At 32.0% G+C, this 21,053-nt stretch overlaps 1 protein-coding gene across 2 annotated transcripts; it reads right to left on the reverse strand.

The window, feature by feature from the left end:
* Positions 1-266: 266 nt before the first annotated feature.
* LOC147080017 (uncharacterized) lies at positions 267-19,500 on the reverse strand. 2 transcript variants are annotated; one of them, XM_085947566.1, is made up of 10 exons: positions 19,415-19,500; positions 16,701-16,871; positions 15,480-15,704; positions 13,597-13,816; positions 11,925-12,109; positions 10,228-10,602; positions 6,534-6,773; positions 3,827-4,841; positions 1,977-2,176; positions 267-1,154 (listed from the first exon to the last, which is right to left on the reverse strand). In XM_085947566.1, exons 1-10 carry the CDS (start codon positions 19,423-19,425, stop codon positions 917-919), a joined length of 2,880 nt encoding a protein of 959 aa, XP_085803692.1. In that variant the 5' UTR covers positions 19,426-19,500; the 3' UTR covers positions 267-916. The 2 variants fall into 2 exon arrangements, with proteins under 2 accessions (XP_085803692.1, XP_085803683.1); XM_085947557.1 differs by lacking the exon at positions 19,415-19,500 and adding an exon at positions 18,747-19,243.
* Between the last annotated feature and the right edge of the window lie 1,553 nt (positions 19,501-21,053).

A 21,053-nucleotide genomic window follows, 5' to 3' on the forward strand; every position in this document is an offset into this window, starting at 1 on the left:
TCATATTGAGAATTTGATTTGTCAAGGAATACTTTTATTGTATTTAACATTAACAGTCCATCAATTACATTATTACGTGAACACCAAGTTGATTGGGGAAGACAGATATTACCATCTAAGAATTGGGAAGAAAATGATTCAAGTTTTTATATTGACACTGAAAATTTCAATCCCCGTAAGTGACAGAATACAACCTGCTTTACCTTTGTAAATTATGTATGTTTATATGGCATGGTTCAATTTTCCTCTTAATTCCTCAAATTATTGGTGTTGTTTACCAAAAAGAATAAACTTAACGTAATGCCTGTGATAGTGTGCATGTTCGTGTCAAACCAGTTTGTGATTTCACAGTATTTTGGTTAAATTCTAATGGATTCAAGCTCTGTACTATTCCATTTAATTCATTTTTTGCGACCCGGATTTTGCCTTTCGGCATCTTTAGACGATAGATCGAGGAGAATGATAAATCGGGGAACGGTTAATGCGGGATTATTTAACATTGTTCTTATGGGTGCTTGGCGCGACTTTCAAAAATGAACAATCCGTGTCGGAAAACGATTTATGCGAGAATGGTAGATCGGGGTTCCACTGTATATCATTGTCATGTCATAGTTCTATAATAATGGCAACTGTTTTTAATGGTTTTTGAAAATCATCTAGTCTAATGGTAAGATTGGAAGACAAAATATTATGGCTCATTGGTATATTATATCACGTTGGTATATTTCCATTAGCAAATTCTTTGATTATTCTTGTTTTGGCACTTTTCTAAAAAAAATCGCTTTGTCCCATACGGAGATTGAAATTTCCAGTAACTTTGTTATTCCATGCATGACATTTAAATTTTATCTAATTTTAATAAAAACCCACCATGAAGTTGCAGTCAATACAACCAATTAGTCTTGGCTCATTAATTTTACTTTAGAATATATCGGCAGATTGTTTCTGCCTGTTTTGTCCCTGAGTCGAATGCTCCATGCGTGGTGGAGAAAAACGTCTGATGGCATGCTTCTCCAGCAAAACATAAGACTGGGCATCCGTCATTATCTGCTATTGGCTCGGCTAAAGTTTTTGGTCCCACTCCAGTGCGATCGCACTCCATCGTAATATGACTATAACATCCTCTGACATAAGGATTTGAGTCCCACGTAGATCTAAAACAAGAAATATTATTTTGAATATTTATCTATATTTATCTATAACACCCACGATGGCCGCGCGGCTTAAACGTCGGCCTATAGCATCGGGTTACATGTAAATTGTACGTAAAACATTTCAACGTGGCACAGTTCACCGTGAGCTTTCTATCGGAAAGAGATGACCGTATACTATACGGTCTCAAATTTTATTATATTCAATATGAACATTAATTCAATTTTCATTGCTGATTTTGGCAAAATTCATGAATTCAAGAATGAAAACCTAACCTAACCTAACAAATAATCCAGTATATCAGCTATTTTCAAAAATTGTTTGCTGTTGGCTTCCTGTAAAGTGTAAACTGACAAGAACCGTGTTTAATTTAGACATGAAATTTTATGTCAGTACTATACAACCCAAAGAGGTTGGACGGTCTTTAATATACGGCCATATATTTCTGATACAACATTTCACGGTGAAGTGTGATAAGGCGAACTGCATACGTACAAGTTTCTGGACACTAGCATCGTGGGTCCCAGGTTCGAATCCTGGGTGCCTGGCAAGTACACATATTGTTTTTCAATTTGTGTATGAGTCAGAGTATTGACCTAATAGGTTGATCAAGTGGCTGACATCCATTTCTCGTAAAAACAAAATGTATTAATACAAACCTCCACTCTGTGGAGGTCCATATGATCTTATTGGGATCGAACGTGGTCGAAAAATAAATATATATATAATTATGAATGGCCCACATATCGTATAATGGAGAAATTTTAAGAATTTGACAAAATGCCGACAGTGTGTCAAAAATATATCCTAACACCATTTTATACCTTTCAATATTTTTTATCCTTGGAAACTCTTTCCTTCCGGTAAATCTCTTCAGCACCATCACACAGTCGTTAGCAACTTCTTCCTTAGTAAGGCTCTCCATAGTGGTCACACCTCGACAGTCCACCCAACCTAGGAGCGTGTTGGGTGGACCTACCGTCAATACATCAAACCCTGATATATGCTGCACCCAAGATGACTTCTGCAATTAGTTATATAGGATATATTTCTCATATTCATTAAAAAAATATTGCTAGAGATTATAAAGCACACAGGTATATGGAATAACTGTCATACCCGGAGCTGAAATTACCATATTAATATCAGGGACACAAAGATAAATTGAAAATATCCATTAGAAAACCACGATGCAGAGAAACTCTTGATTTCATGGAAAGTCATACACAATGATTTCATCAAAGTATATTTCCCCGTTTCTCATTTTAACAACTTTACTTTTGAAGTCAAAAAATCCTATTAATACATAAAAACAAAAAATTCAGGCTGAAAAATATTGTCGCAGACATGTCATAGCGGTCATTTCGGAAGTTAGCGGAAATTTCCCATCCCCGATCTGTCTGTATATCCATGTCTCCCCACAATGGTTTCCATCCTTTCACACACTACAGCACTGTAACATGGCAGCCTCAATTAGGTCACACTCTATTAAAAAATATGCCTACAGCACCGTGTTCCAGCTATATTAATAATAATACAAATCCGACACAATGCAGCTAAATAACTACATATATCTATATTAACTACTCGCAAAAAACTCAATGTAATAGGCCGTTCACATGATGTCACATGATTTTGGCTATTTTTTATCCCCTCTGCCCCATCACCACATTTCATCACATAACCTTTTAACCCCTTCTATATTACATCACATTTTTGACACCCCCCCCCCCCCTTTAAAGTTGAAAAACAGAAAAAATTATGTTTTTCCTTAAATTACTTTGTGACGTCACATTTGCTTTGACCCCCCCCCCCTAGAGCGTAACGTCATATGTGTCGAGTACATATTTTTTTCTTGCTGACACTTAAAAATTAAATAATTTCACATGTTGGATAGATGTGGCAGCTAAGTAAATATGGGGTGTTGGAGTGATATGAAGTGTTTTTGGAATTACTGATGCCTTCTCTAGTGTGTCACCTTTTTCTTTAAGACTTTGGTCCTTCTTCTACCTAACATCCCAATTGGTAACATCTATTAATAGCAATGAAAACTACAGCCAGTGTGATTTGGTATAGAAAATTTTCAGTGTGCTTTTTGCTTTGTGTGTTTGGATAATACATTCATATTATTTGTTTAAGGGCGGACATGCTCAGCGTAGCGTAAATATTTACGATAAAAAATAATTATATTGTCTTGTCAAATTTGGGATCACAGAGATTATCAATATAATTTTTTATCATAAATATTTCACTATAATAATGTCGATATAAAGTATACTGATGGTTTTAAAAATGCGTTTAAAAATTAATAAACGTAAAAAATCTTAACACCACTGCACATGCATGTACTGAAATATGACTATATTCTAAAACATTAGAGCGAGAGGTTTAAAAGAATACTATTTTATGTAATAAAAATACTTTATGCAGTCATCAAATGTTTAAAATAAATATAAAGGATAATAAGGCTTAAAAGTTATATAAATAGATTATCTACAACATTTAAGGAATGTCCAGGATCATGCTTTGAAAATGCAATAAAAGCTCCATTTTGACCTACGCTGAGCATGTCCCCCCTTAATATTCAGTTCATTTCACACATAGTTAACTTGGTAGGAAATTACCATCAAAGGAAGCATGCAAAATTTTCACAGAAATAATAAATGCTACAAACCTTTGATTTTGAAGGGTCTCCATTCTTAATTTTCCAAACTAACTGAATACCCTTTACTTCGCCCCACCAATTCGATTCAAATTGAAGAAATATTTTGCCAATCGAAGCAAAACCCAAGCTATTTATTGACATGACATGTTTCTCTGGAAGGTGAGGACTGAACATCTCTCGGTACCGTGCCTTTAAGACACCTAATGACATTGTAGCAATGACATGATCCGCCCAGAATATGTTGTTATTTTCACAGATGACTTTTACTCTATGCTTTTTGCTCTCCTTGCCAGCCCATAATACTTTCTTAACGGGTGTATCGCATTTGATAATTCCATCTGGCAACAGCTGCATCAGTTCATTTAAAACAGACACGTATCCATCTTTGAAATTAATATGACTTTGAGAATCGCCTCCGTCAAAGTCGTACAACCCCCACGACTTGGCAGATAAGCTATTTAAGGAGTCACAGGAATTGTCTATGACTTGAAACTTAATATGCCATTGGAATAGATCTTTCCATAGGCTAATGTTATTTAAGCTCACATTTTTGGAGATGTACTTCTCGAATTCTTTCTCCAAATACTCTCCGACAGAGAATTTACAAACTTCATTACTTTCGCAAAACAATTCACATTTTTTTAAAATGCCTGCTATTACATCGTCGACTTCTTTTATAAATTTACTGTCGAATTCGTAACCGTCGTCTCGAAGGAATCGTCCTTGACCTTCGTCAGAGAGAACACTCGATAGCAGATTATGCTTTTGGGCAAAGTTTTTCAGTGTACTGTTTTCACCATGTATCCAATGAGCTCCATATTCAATAAAACCTGAGTTGGACGGTGCAGAGCATATCCTTCCGCCAACCTGGTGCTGAGCTTCTAATATTATAACGTCCTCTATGTGAGCTAGAAAAAGGGTTCTAGCGGCGGCTATGCCTGCTAGACCGGCACCTATTATCAGTACCTTACAAGAATTCACATCAGTCTTATTGATAGCCTCTGTATCCAATGTCATAAGTTGACTAGAATAAAACAACAATAACAGTTTCAAAATTTTATTTAAACAAAAATATAAAACAATAATATCTCTACAAATAAATATAAAATTAGCAAACAAAACTTTGATACAATAATATATAAATTTCAATGCGTACTTAATAAATAAAAATAAAATAAATTAGTAGGTTTGAATGGGCGTAAGAATTGATTTGTCATTTATCACGCAGGTGTGAATGGTTGTCAACTGTCGTAGCATGATGTGTAACATCAACGTATGCGTCAATTACAAATTAGATCGAATATTCCTGCATGCAAAAAATAAAAATCATAAGTAAATCTAATCAAATCAATCAAAGAAACTAAAATTAAAAATTCAAAGAGGCATAAATGATATGGTTTATTTGTGTAACATTGAAACATGACAATTATAAAACATTATGTACCTACAAAAATCTCATTATTACAGTCCCGATTTTCTGAATTAAAGAGAATTGCTGGAAGGTCCTATGACAATCCGGAACATGCCAGAAATGAGTTAAATTCTGAAGGTGAAAATAAAATAGACAAACTGAAAACTTGTTGTTTTATTAAGTACTTACTTTAAAATGTTTAAAACCCACATTATGTACCATGAATTAAGTAGAGTGAGTGGTAGGATAATCCAGAACATCAAGGAATCAAATGTCATGTTATCGGGGGTAAAATATTAGGTACATAATGAATTATGCATACCATGGGTGTTAAGTCAAAAGGCCGTAAATCTCTTTTGCCGAAATTAATTATTTATGGGGTTAGAATATTCTGGATAAATTCGCCAACAAGCAGCTTTTAAAGTAGCTCACTGTCATTGAGGCTTGAAAAGTTATTCCATGACAAAATTACAACTAGCAACTACTTAGCTTCAAAATGATTTTGGCATTCTCGATTTCGGCTTTTGAGATTTTTGCCATTAAAACCCCTATATTTTGACAGCGTAGTTAGTGAAAAATATATATGACAAAATCATTTTTTCAGTTTCTTTTGTGTAAAATTGCATATTGTCACTTCACATCCTTTTGGCCTAGCAATATCAATATGTAGTATAATAAATATTTACAGCGAAATAAATTAATATCTCATTAACTACTGACTGATTTAAGGATTTTGTTCATTTTTTAAATAAAAAATATATAGGTATATCAACCAAAAACACACTTTTTAATATTACAGTACCTATGCCAAATATTCAAACTGTGTTAAAAATAAAAACAAAATCAAATCTTCCAAATTTAAATTTGAATAATACTGCTAATGCAAATTTAATGACAGTAGTGAGCAGTTCATTTTGGTAGTGAAAGATTTCAATGTGTTCAAATAAAAATGTTATTTTCAATTTTTAACAATTATTAGTAGTTGGAAAGTAATTAAAAGCATATTTATATTACCACACTAAGCACAGAAAAGGTATGTATGTAATTTTTGTTTTCTTTTGATGGGTGTTGAATAACTAGTATCTATGTCATTGTGGCATATCAAAATAACATTCGTTATCTGTATTAAAAATGGAGTAGGTACTCAGGCTATAATAGGTGGGGTATGTCTTTAAATTTTCCCACCTAAGTATTCAAAATTAACACATACCATTCTCGATTTCAAACGGCATTTAAAACTTCCTGGACTCGATTTACACAAAATGAGTTGTCTAAAATGTTATATTAATAAAACATAATATTCACCTCTTCGGTTTGAGATGACTTTTCAGTCTCTCCGCTTCCCTATAGCCTGACCCAATGGCCCCATGCACGGTAGAGAAATGTTCAACAGACGTCGCCTCCCCGGCAAAGCAAATTACAGGTGTGCCAGCATCATTCAATACGGGGGCTCCCAAATCTTTTTGATTAGCCCCAAGAGTTTCGGATCCCACACTTCTGAAGGAATATGACCCTCTCACTAACTCATTTGTAAACCATTGAGATCTGGAATAAACAAAAAAAAAAATGATTTCATCGCAAGGAGATATGAAGCGCACAGTTGCAAAAGTCGCAAAATTTTTTTGTAATAATACACAACACATATTATTGCTGTATTGTTTAAAAACAACCCTGTTTATGTGCAAATGCAGAGAAAACAGATATTCGTATCGATAAATCAGCTTATATATCAGTGATGCGAACCTTTTTATTGATATAACCAATTTATGTGATTTGTAATTGTTCACCCACCACTCTGCATTATGTTGAAATTAGAATATGCAAATTAGTGTCAGTGCTAGTGATATATATTTATATTTGCTAATATTTGCGATTGCTATCCTCAGTATACATCGACATTATCATTATTCAAGTGATTTCGATGTTAAGACTTAGTTTTATTAAGAAAAATGCCTGATCATAAATTTAACTGCTTAAGACGTGAATCAAATAAAACATTTTTTTTTTGTTTACGAAGGTGTCGCTATGAACCACGAATTTCATGTACATTCATCGTTATATGCACCATGCATCAAGCATATCGATATGAGATATCTGTTGCAAAACAATAAACTTTAAAAGTTATAATAATTATACAGATGAAAACATATTACCATGTTTCATTGTAAACCTATATAATATTAGGATATGGATATTTTTTTTGGAAATTTCATTTAGTCGATGGGCCGCAATAATTCATTGGCATGGAGGGCCGTGGGTTGTGCACCACTGTTATAAGATATACTAACATAAATCGTCCGATGTTCAAACTTGAAACCAAATTTTAAAATAATGAATGATATTCCAAATGCCTTCACTCAGCCGACAAGGTGCACCGGTAGCTAGAGTGTCAAAATTCTCCAACACCCAACAAGTGGACAAGTTTCAAATACTGTATTACAATCAATTGGTCGCAAACATAATAAATTGTGTTGTTAATTTCTTTCAACCGTCACTTCTCACAGAGAAATAACAATTAACAACAGTAAAGTTAATAACGATTAATAATACCATAGATATAAATCCATAATAATTACTAATTGCTTACGGACAAAGAATATTTATTCGCGCATTATTAGTAAAGAATGCATATTATAACAGATAAAGAAAATCAAAACATTTATTACAAAATAACAAATCCAAACAAATTTCATCTTAAAACTTAACACCAGTGTTCTGTATTTTGAACAAAGGAAAATTAATAAGCGAAGTTTGCACAATAAAACCAGCATTGGAAAAATAACATTCAACACGGATTGAATACTTTGCATGTTTACAAAAGATAAAAATGAATATATTGTTCACTTTGGTTCCTGGAGATATGTTCCTCCAGTGATCTTATGTCAAAAGGCTGAAGAGTAAAATATTTGTTTTTTTATTTTTTATGCATAATATGAGTCCTCTAAATCTCGCGTCTGGAAAATTCATACGTTTTCTTTGCAATATGTGTTTGATGCATGGGCCCAATGGTTTATAACTTTTCCTTCTAAAAAGGGGCTGTAGAAAGATAATCTCCACTGTTGGAGACACATAATAATAGAGACACATAACATATTATGCTCTGTTTGGAACGAAAATGGTTGTGAACATTTTTAACTATTCAACACAAGAATGTAACATTCTTTACTGATAATAATAATAATAATAATATATAACATGGAACAGCTTTAGAAATATGCAATAATGGCAAATTCTTGAATAAATTTTGGATCAGCGCATCTATTCTATACACAAGACTGCTATCGGCAGCTATCGAAGGTAGTTTTTCATATGTTTGTATTGAAGTATCATAATTGTTACAATAAGTTAGCCGTCTAAACAGTCAAAACTGTCCATCTCGCTCTAAAATTTAGCACTGCCAAGAGATATGCTGTTAAAACATAGCACTTATTGTAACAATTACAACTAGCTTATTGTAAAAATTATAATACCTCAATACCGGCCGATAGCGCTTGATAAAAGTCTGGTGTATAGAATAGATGCACAGGTGCAATTCGAACCTACATGTATAAAGTGCTTGGTGACTGCTTTGTCAATTAAATACTTACTATCGATGCTGATATTTTCTAAACAACTAAACGCCCGAGATGTTTTCAAAAACCATCAACATTGGTAAACGGCTGGTAATATAAAAATTTACGTTTAAAATATAAAGATAGAACTGTTATTACTCTGATATAAAATAACAATAAATGATTGCATTTATTGATGGAACTTGAAAACATGCAATGCATAGTTGTTATGAAATTTCTGCACAAATATTTTAACTAATAAACCACTCGCATGGCATGCGATATGAGGGTTCGAATTCCACTGAAGCCATGATTTTTTAAAGGATTTTTTTTATTCATTCCAAGTTTATTGTGTGTATTTAAAAATAATATGTAATATACTAAGATATTTATTGTTTGTTTTTAAATGTAATGCTTAAAAATACATTTATATGTAATATGTATCAATATACAATATTAAGCACTTTTTGTCTAACAAAAATGTTTTGTAAACATGCAAAATAATCTAGTGTTAGGATAACTGAAGAATAAATATGTATTTTCAATAACATAATAGGGTGGCAGGAAATGTGACAGGTCGATAGTCCCAAGTTTCTTTTTACCGGGAATGAATTCTGGAACATGATATGTTTAGGACTATTATTAAGTCAATGTTAACATGCTCGAATATCAAGGTCAGATATAAGATATATACCTATATATATATATATATCAAAACTATTGAATCATTTTATTAGATCCATATGCATGACACAGTGTCAATATTCAAGACTATTTAAGTAGATCGAATACTGCTTTCAGACCAAAGAAGTTCAATGAAGGAAAATAGAGTCTAAATATATTAAATTGAAGCTGAAAAAAAAGACTGCAAAGACAAGTGATTAAATTATCTGAAAATAATTTCGCATTGCAGGTTGATTTGCAGTAAACAACACAATATTATCGCCCGCATATGTCAAAATTCGCAAGCATTTCAATACAATTTTAAATTCACACAATCGGTCGTTTCCGTAGATCATTGAATGTGCAGATTTGCCAAGATAAACCCTCAAACATGTTTTTGATGAATGGATGTATGGTTTTATTAATTTACTACATACATTGACCAATTTGAACACGCGACTTATACCAAAACCAAAACATTCACATTATAAAGCAAATATAACTTATTTCACGTATTATATTACAAATATAACCCATAAAATGACAGACTATATACATCAATTTTTGTACATAGAAACAGCTAAAGCCACAGAAGCATTATTATTTTAAATATTTAGTTATATAAATTTGAGATAAACAACTCATAAGACTCCCTCTAGTTATAGTCTTTGTTTCACATACATATCCCAGAATTTATTTCCGTTGACCTTAACAAAACACACAGCCAATCGAAACGTTGAATGAATTTCATTTTGTTCAATAATAAAATTATATCTAATTCAAACCTTTTTACTTCTTTAAGAGGCGGAATGGAATACAGCTTCCCGAAGAACTGCTGAACCAGGCGACATAAACCATCCTTCACCATGTCAAGCGGCAGAGTCTCCACATATCGAGCAACAGGACCAGTGACCCAGAATGATAAAAGGCTTGATTGGGCTTCGACTACATTGAATCCAAACACTTCCGTCAGCCATTTGTCTTCGCCGATAAATTTAGCTTTGTCTTCGTCAGTCCACAATAACCCAATCCATCGGAAATGCGATGGCCACCATGCCGTTTCATAGAGGAAGAATATTTTATCGACCGGCCCAAATCCGAGACCTTGGATTGACATCACCTTTGACTGTGGCAGCGGTTGAGTAAACAACTCAAGATATCTGAAAATGTCACAATATAATAATACATCATGAATACAACAGAACATGATTATCTTGATTTCATTATTATCATGAGTTGGAAATAAAACTTTCACGAATATTCAGCGGAACCTCGATTTTTCATGCCCAAAATTCATGTTTTCCCAATTTTGCATAAACAATAGAACCTCGATTATCCGAATCATTTATATATGTACATCATAAAAAATGTATGATTTTTAAAAATGTATAGTGAAAAGGAATTTTTCTTTAGGTTTTCGATCGTCTGGATTTATCGTTAAGGGGGAGAGGCATGCCAGCAAGCAGAGAACCTAGCGGAAAAATACAAAGCTTGCAATTTGAGATTTTTTTTGATAATTTAAAATTTCAAATGTATTAATTAATAAATATGTACCTGAAAACATTAAAAAGATTTTAAATTTTTTTTTTAATTTAACGATAAACTTACAATTATTGTAAAAAAATGAAATAAAATGTGAATTCGTTGCAGGGTCACATCTTATTATTACATTATATTTTATGGTCATATTTATTATTAAAATTTAGTTTAAGTTTTCAATTTTTCGTCGTTTAGATTTTTGACTAATTCATCGTTTTAATATTTTTATATTTATTTTAAAAAAGATCGGTTTTTATAAAAATATAAATGTGTGTATAACTTGAAATCCTTTTTATTTATATCAAATTTTATTTTAGGTATGGTCCCAATATTGAAGCTCGAGTGGATCCGTGGATTATTTATTTATTTATTATAACTAAATTACAGAGATCGCCACGGGAAACAAACTTAGAAAGAAAAGAAAAGATAAATGTTATTTAGATCAATACATTCCATTGAAGCCTGGTAGGCAGGGTTGCATGTCGGATAAATACGACAACGATTCTGACAGGTGGCAGTGGTTTGCGAACTAAAGCCGCGCTATTCAAATTATTAAATTTATAAAGCCGGTCCAACAGAGGATAATACACAATATATGTAAATTGTAGAGGAAATATTATTAGCCTTAATCCTAGGTAACATTAACAGGGAATCCGTACTGCGGTCTGGGCTTTAAATTTTGATTTGGTAATAATACTTAATGTATCATAATTGTATTATGTACCTACTTACCTAATAAATGTTGAATATTTTTTTGTTTTGTTACACCAAAGAAGTATCACTTCTAATGCGGGTACATAAGTACACACACCAATTTTTTTATATCTTTGTACTATAATCACCACAAAGATGGCAAAACTGTACCTAGTACTAAAAATTATTGATAATATTTTATTTTATTGTCATTAAATACAAAAACAAAATTATTGATATAATATGGTACCTTGCTTTAAGAACCCCAAGGGATACCGTAACAATAACATGCTTTCCAGTATATACACTGCCATCTTTGCATTTGACTTGGACTGTTGTATTACCCGTTGACTTATCGATAATATTTATGTTGGTCACCTCCTTGTTAAATAAAATGTCAATAGGCAATTCTTCTGCTGGATTTGGAATTTTTTTCTACAAATGAGAAACACAAAATAAAATATATATCGCAATAAACAGCCTTTGAGGTTTTCATATCAGGTGGTTATACAGTAGAACCTCGATTATCTGAACTAATTGGGGGGGATGAAATTATTTGGAATATTGAGAAATCCAGACAATCGAAAGAAATCATTGTCAGGGAAAGAAAAGTACATTTAGTATGAACATTTTATATTGGTATATATATATTCTTCTTTTGACCATGTCTAATCCTAACAGGATCATATTGGCCTCCATAGAGTGGAAGTTTGTATTAACAGAATTTTGTTTTTACGAGAAATGGATGTTAGCCACTTGCTCAACCTATTAGGATCATACTCTGACTCCAAAACAAATTGAATAAATGTGTATTTGTCAGACACAGGATTCGAACCTGGGACTCACGATATTATAAGCAGATGCTTAAGCCGCTCGACCATCGCGGGCATCGGACTTGGGCATCGTATATACCTACATACATTATATACATATAGTGTAAATTTTTAATTATTATTTAGTAAGAAATTTAATTATTGGTTTTGAATGAAAATACAGTCTTCGACTTTACATTTTGTAAATTTTTCGTAAGTTTACACTCTAATCTGCTATTGTTGAGCATTATACAATTAGGAAACTACGTAATTTTTTCAATTTGTTTTTTTTATATAAGAGATTGTTGAGCTATGCCATATTTCTTAGACAAAAAACTTCCAGAGTCACCTCACCAAAGCATTGATTATATATACTTTGTTTTTTAATGATAGTACAATATGTTTTCTTTTCGATGGCATGTTGATAATTTTCAAAATAAATATTTAAATCGCGAAAACAAATGTCTAATACATACAGAATTTAACCGGTTATTGACTCATATCAGTTGACTCATTAGTGCTGCTTTATTGTATTATGCAAATCCACCACGTGCTACGCAGCAAATTTATAAAATTTGTTTTGGTTTTGAAAAATCCAGATAATCGAGGATCTACTGTATTTTTAAAAAGACGTTTTCATTCTAGTCTATTGTATTATATTATATCTAATAAGTAAGTAAGAAGTGAAGAAAGAAATAAATTATACAAATATCTCAAAACTGTATTAACACATATACTTACAATTTTGACATAGAAAATTTGAAAATGTGTTAAAATGTACCTATAACAGTGGCGAAGGGTGGGTGTAGGATGTTAAGACTCGATATAAATAGTGCACACTAAACTTTGTCAGTCATAATTATTTTGTTTTCATTGAACTAAGAATACAATTTGCAGCCGGTGCTGGTTATTTTTTAAAATTCAATTAAACCCTTCCTAACCAAACCATAATAGTTTAAGTATGCTATCGGAGATTCAACAAAAATAGTGGACATTTTTTCAGTCGTACTTATTTGTTTTCATTGAATTAAGAATACATAATACTACTTTTATAATTTCGATTGCAATATGTATTATTATTGTGTATATTCAACGCATAGTTATATTTACCATCATAACATCAAGGATTGTTTTATATCCTCTTCCTTTCCAGTGTAGTAAAGGATCTCCGGGACAATCCACATAATTTAACAAACCTTCGGAAGATGTATCAAACCATGTGTCAGATGCATCAACTGTATTTTGATATTTTGCAAACATCTCTACAATTAGTTGACCAGTTGCTGGATCAATTACCGAATATTCAGGTGTCTTGAGAAATTTATTAAACCTGAAATAAAAAAAACCACAATTATTTTTCTTCAATGTTCGTTTTCCCCTCAAGAGGTCAGTAATTAAAAATGTTATTTTCATTCTTTGAAGCAACAGCTATTAGACTTTCCGTATTACCATAAACCAACATCACAGATTCCCTGGTCAAGAAATGTGTCTTTTAATATCTATCCTTTCATAGTCTGTCAGACCATGTAAACTTTGTTCCTTTACAGACCCAAAATAATAAATCACCCTTCCTTTGATGGAGCTTAGTATTTTTTTATAGGTTTAAGAAGATCAGTGTTTCATATGAGGGGTGTATTTTCAAAGTGAACATATTCCACTACTTGACCAAAATGAGTTATGAATGCCAGAATTTAAAGGATAATTTTTTTTATTTTTTTTATTTTTTGTATAGAACTTAATAGCATTCAATCCAGTAGAAAAATCAACTTCAAAATTGGTGTTAGTTACAAAAGTAACTTATTCCGATATAAAAAACCATATATAACATCAACACCGTAAACCAAGGCCTGAACAAAAACGATGCATGAGTGCGAGTGAGAAAGTATTCGGCACCCTTATAATCTCTGCGACACGCGCTAGAGTAAGATAAAAGGTCTACATATTTTTGAGTCAGTTTCCAAAATTATCGCTGGCAAATCGTGGTGAATCGCTTCACGTAGCATCGATAATCTGTGAGTTCGTGTTGCTAAATTTGCTATTTTTTGTGTTAAACATAAAGTCAGTTGTATATATTTTTAGTTAATTAAGTAGGAAAGGTGGTTCTGCGTGTTGTATTAAAATATGGTAGCCGTACTGATAAGCAAGAAGATGGTATTACGTTTCATAGGTAAGTTGATACATGTTCGTGACAATTTATTTGTATATTATTATTTATTTTAATATCAGTGACCCAGTGTTTCTTTAAAATAACTTAAATTATGGATATCTTTACCTAATGGTTGCATTTTGACCGCTTAAAAATACTATATAACGTAAAAAAATAGAAAATTATATTTTAATTCTGAGCGTCTAGTGCGAGCACTTTGGGCGAGCACTAGCGAAATGGTCTATGGTCTCGAACATTTGTAGGCGAATGCGTTCGCTCGCCCACAAACCAAACGCACGGCACGTAGCTTCATTTAGCAATGCAACGGGTGGCGTCTAGATGTATCTATAGTCTATGCCGTAAACAGTTTTTTGGCTTTTGCCAAGAATTTGTTGAAGTGGAATAAGTTCACTTTGAAAATACTCCCTAGACCTAAAGTGTTTTATGCATTTTTATATTTTTATATTTTCGTGATAGTGTCGTAAATAAGTGTTCACCTTATACAACTCTACAGCATAAACAAGTGATAATAAGAATATATAGCGTTTAGAAACTATTGCCATCAACTTCAGTAGAAGTACAAGGCAGTGAAGAACTAGGAAACAAGAACTTTAATGAGCTGGGAGAAACATTCATACAATATGTTCACAATGGCCAAGCGTTAACACACAAGCCTCTAATGTCGTAGGTCTCGGGTTAGAATTCCAAGTCCAGAAAATTCAAATGTTGTTTTTCAATGTATGTTTGATGTCACAATATGGACCTAATATATATAATAGACCTCGGTGGTAGGCCCATATGATCTTCTCAGGATCGGACAGTTAAAAAAAAAATTATGTATACATACAATTCCATATAAAGTACTCCCAATGGCGCTTTTCTATTCTTCATGATCTCATCACCTTCATCCATAACCTTCATGTACAACCCAGGAATCTTATCATTCACCTCCTTCGGTAAAACATATCCATTTGAATGCATCATGGTAAAGGTTTTGGCAGCTTCACGATGCTCGAGCAGATCCAAGTCTTTTGCCATCGAATATACAATATTGCCTTCTTCCCCATGACACCTAAACAAAATAATAGCACCATTAAACACCAACATACAGATATTTTCAGGGGGATGATCAACCAAGCCATTGATTATTCAAGACCATGTACGCTTAGGAAACACTTGATCATTCATATTTCAAACGCAAGCGCAGTGTAACTTTCCGAATAAGCATAAGCATAAGTGTGAAAGGCAAGAGATGCCAGGGGAATTGTATTTCAGTGTCGATATGCAAATTACCTAAGGGACTATATCAATGGCGAAGGGTGGAGGTAGGCTGTTAAGATCCAACATAAATAGTGCATACTAAACGTTTTCAGCCAAATGTATTTGTTTTCATCGAACTGAGACTACAAATGCAGATGGTGTTGGTTAGTTTTTTAAATTCAATTAAACCCTGTGTAAACCAAGCCATAAAAGATAATAGTCAAAAAATAGTCATCTATCTATAAAATATCTAAAATTATGTTAAATCATACATAATTTTATTATCTATTATTAATAGATAGAAGAATATTTTTATCTATTATGGTTAGTTTAGGCAGGGCTTAATGAATTTCTAAAAACCGATTAACACCATCAATATGTATGACTTAAAAAGTGTGCACTATTTTTGTCGAATTGCCCATAGCATAGCTAACTATTATGGTTTGGTTTAAACAGACTTTAGATGGTGCTGGTGGTTAGTTTTTAAAAATCAATTTAGAAACCAACTAGCACTTCAAACTAAAAATCTAAAATTGCTACTTTTTAAGACTGCCACCAAAAAGTTTTAGACTACTGCTACTTTTGTAGGGAGGTCTGTAGGTAATTCAGAGGAGTTGATTCGAACCATCCCTTTTCTCATTATGCATATACGAACTATGTTTAATTAGACTTATTCAACTAATTTTCCAATTTTTAAGACATGCCTTCCACTTCCTATCAGATGCAAATTAACGATAGTCTGTGATTTTATATATTAGGTTTTGTATTTGATGGCTACTGAAGCACAAAAACCTTTAACATATCTTACCATTGGGCGCCTAAATCGATGAAGCCGTCGCCAAATTCCACACTATGGACTCTCCCACCGATCCGATTCGATCCTTCAAGCCCCAAAACGGAGACACCATCTTGAAAAAGTCGGGTGATTGCTGCAATGCCTGATGGTCCGCAGCCCACAACCAACACGTCATACACTTTACTGTAAATAAAAAAATAACTATCATAAGGAGATATTTTTTTTTCAACTCTTTTCTAGTCACTGCTGGATGAAAATCTGATGAACCTTTCATTATAGAACCTCCCGAATATGAAAAATAAATAACATGAGGTACTGGAAAATAATTAATTAAAATGTTTGCACAAAAGATTTTTTTTAATAAAAACTGAAAGACAACCAAACTTCAAAGATTGATACTAATAACTGGAATAACATATTAATGAATTGTAATTAATTTTAAGAAAGAAAACCAGACGATAAAATATTTTTGGGGCTGGTTTACATATTTGGTCCTGTGTGATAAGAAGCTATTAACTCTACATTTCAAGTATAATTCATATAATATTCAAGTATAGATAACCGAATATTGTAAGCAAGAGCACAATTTGAAACCATTTATTTACCATATAGAATAGGCTTTTAGCTAAATTCGCATACATTTGATGCAGGTAATGACGGTGGACAATGTACGATTTTCACTGACATCTCCATGAGCGCAGTGAAAAAATCAAACTTCACTGTTTGAAACATTAACAGGGAAGATGACAATAAATGTTTATCAGATATTTTTACTATTCACAAAAAATTATAATACTTTTAAATCAAAAAATATTTCGACAACATTTAAAAAGATGGAATTCACATCGGAAATGGATGGTTTCACAAATGATAGACAATTGTGAAATGGTAGATTTTCAATATGAAAATAAATACATAGTTCTCACTATTGTCAGTTGATTATTGTAATGAACAAAAATGAATAGATGTATCGATGGAAAACATATGTTGCTCTTTTTTGCGGTTAAATTAATATTTTAACACGAGTATACTTAATAGTATTATTAAAATGACAATTTATACAGGAATATCATACTTTATTTGACAAACGACCATTGGTGAAATATTGTTTCGCGTTAACCAAGTTGACTTATATTTTAAAAATGTGATACGTCACTTTTATTTGGTATTATTTAGTTTATGTTCAAACTATTTTCTAAATGATTGAATATTTTTGTTGATGTGAATTTTGACTAACGCGATTTGCGATTAATTCTCACCCTTTTTTAAACAAAAAAAAATATAAACAAAGATGAAGGATTTAATTAAAAGGACATTTCTTCAAACTTATAAGTCATAAAAATATAGCAGATTATTAATTTTAAGAAAGACCTTTATAGTACCTAACAATAAATAGTAAATAGCAACGGCGAAGAGTGGAGGTAGGCTGTGTAGGTCCACCGTAAATAGTGGATACTAAACTTTATCAATCACACTTATTTGTTTTCATTGAACTAAGAATACAAAATGCAGATGGTGTAGGTTAGTTTGCAAAAGTCAATTAAACCCAACCTATAATAGACAAAGTTTAGTGTGCACTATCTGTGGCGGATCTCCACATCCTACATTCACACTTCGCCACTGGTAAATAGTGAACCATACCGATCATTCTTGTGAAAACCGATTATATACCTACACCATGGCCTCCACATCCTGAAGCGGGCCCCCAGCTAGGATCATTGGCGGGCCCCCTACCTATCACTGAGGTTAAAGGCAAATGATGTTCGAGGTAAAATTAACGGTATTCAGTGTATTTTAGCAATTTTTGGTGTTTATGAATACACCCATTTAAATTATGGAGTTTCTAAGTAAAATAGTGCGCATGATGTGATGTGTGTTTATATAATACCTACCAATAACACAAATAATTTTATGGTTTCAATGAGACACATAAGTACTTTTTTTGTTAATTAATCATTTCCATGTTTAGAACTGCTTCACAAAACAAATACATCATCAAAATAATAAATCCTCCATTACACTCATTCATTTTATGATAGTTAATAATAGTTAAATTACCTTTCACTGGCCATCATAGATCAGGATTAGTCACCCAAGAATATGTTATTAGATGACACTGTATGTCTGACGGGTAAATCAATATTGATAATTATGTGCAGTTTGTAACAGCTTTTATATGAGATCTCTTCAAAAACATTTTTTGCATAATATCTTATCAAATCATAATTATCTCCAAATATTATGTTCTCTTATCGAACACAATAATGTGTTTTTAATAACACGTGCTGTGCGGTATTTATTTTTAAATTATCCGTCCTTTTATCAAAAGAACATTTTCACGTATGCAACGCACTGCATGTTAAAAAATATGTTTATCAAAACAAAAAAAAATCGTATTATTATTGTGTTGTACCGATATCTAAAAAATACTGCGGTGTAAAATATAAATTAGCTGGAAAATAAATACACCAACATTGGCACTGAAAACGCCATGTAATAAATTGATCAATATGTTTTTAAGTCAAGTAGGTAACAGGTTGGCTATCCACTTTGTTATTATAGGTATGGAAAACGATGCTAGACGAAAATTATTTGTACAAACATAACTGTGCATTATTCTACCCTCGTCCTGTCCTGTAGGACAAGAATAAGTATAAATCTAATAAAAATATTTGTTTCTAAATATAGGAATATAAATAACTTAATAAACAATGAAAATTACTGACCTACAATTCATGTCATAGATTTTATTTTAAAAATAATAAATTCGCCCGGCTCACTCCAATGTCAGATGAGCGCCGCGAACCTGCGTAGTGTTGCCAACGTGCGAACCAGTGTTGCCAAGTCAAAATTTAAAATTTCAGTAGAATGTGACAAAAAAATTCAGTAGATTTGACAAAATATCAGTAGATTTCAGATTGTGAATACCTACTCATTGAATGACCAATTCTTTTCTGGATTTTCAAAAAAATACACGTAAAGTAATTAACGTCTCGTTTTTTTAGAGTAAAATACCGCGTAAGGTAATTAACGTCTCGTTTTTTTTAGAAAAAATTCAGAAAGTTCAAAAATAATTAGCGAGGGCTTCAAGAAATATTCCATTGCAAATTTATTTTCCAAATTTTCATTGCATTTCATTTCACTTCAGTGCATTAATCATGTCAAGTTTACTATTAACATAATCATGAATTTACTCACAAATATTATGGAAAACACAAATATTAGTAGATTTTAGAAAATGCAATAAGTATATCAGATAGGTATGATTTAAAAATAAGGAAAGAACTCACCTTGTGCAGATAACAAACGACCTTGATGCTACTTTAGAATATTATGGTCTTGTAATAATAATTATGAAATAAAATAACAATAATAAAACTATTCATCACCATCTATTTATTGTTTTATTTATTGTTTGTTTTCGTTATTATTGTTTTCTACACAAAATAATGTTAAGTTTATAATACGATTTATCACTACACTTAAGTAGGCACCTAGTTATTTTTATATCACTGGTTTCACGATTACTACTAAGGACAATTTAAAATGTTTTCTGAATAACAAATGAATCAGGAAAAATATTTTAAGAAGTTCAAAAATAATAGGTATCAATATTAACGAACTTGTATTAATAATTTTAATATTGCTATAACTGCTGCTATCGGAGAATGCTAGAATAAAACTGATGAAAATTAAGGGCACAGTAGAAACCATTTTCGACTGTCTAAACACTCTAAACTCTAAACAATCTGATGAAAACAAAACTATAAAAAGTAGGTACTAGGTAGGTACCCAGTTGTTCCTTGTTCGAGTTTCGAGATCCCATTGTTTGGTGTAATTAAAATAATTCCTAGTTATAGAAAGGAAATCTCTCCATTCGCGATGTTTTATTCAGTTTTATTTTCATTCTAAATTTCATGAGAAAGTTTTAGTTATAGATATGCCACCATAAATTGTCCGGTTTTCGAATTTAGTACTAAGCTCACCACAGTATAAAAAATATTGAATGATATATCAAAATCAGCATGTGGCGCTCTCACTAATCGGAAGACTTATAAATTGTTATATCATATAATTATGTACATTCACCTTTACTTGCTGAAAGGTTCTTGATAAACCTGACCTAAAATTTAAAATTGCTATTCAGTAATTAATACCTAACCAAATTAAATGTTCAAATTTACTTTATGTACCTGAGCCGGATCCAAAAAGTATCATTCATTCGAACTTACGTGCATAAGAAAAATATTTGAAACCAGAAGAAAAAAGTTTTTTTGCGTTCTAAAAAAAATATTTGTGGACAAAAACCCTTTGTACTAACAATGATTGAAATGTTTGAATAATGTCTCTTGTTCTTCGGTTTCC

This window comes from Rhyacophila brunnea, unplaced genomic scaffold (assembly GCF_057557595.1).
Source record: "Rhyacophila brunnea isolate RB1 unplaced genomic scaffold, BYU_Rbru_1.0 scaffold_1, whole genome shotgun sequence".
In the NCBI taxonomy this organism is placed as follows: domain Eukaryota; kingdom Metazoa; phylum Arthropoda; class Insecta; order Trichoptera; family Rhyacophilidae; genus Rhyacophila; species Rhyacophila brunnea.

Bases quoted from the DNA above. Each gene is read 5' to 3' on its own strand.
- LOC147080017 (XM_085947557.1), bottom strand. The intron at 15,705-16,700 runs GTAAGATATGTT...TATTTTGTTTAG, and splicing joins ATCGATTTAGGCGCCCAATG to GTGTCATGGGGAAGAAGGCA. The intron at 12,110-13,596 runs GTAAATATAACT...TCTCATTTGTAG, and splicing joins CAATCCTTGATGTTATGATG to AAAAAAATTCCAAATCCAGC.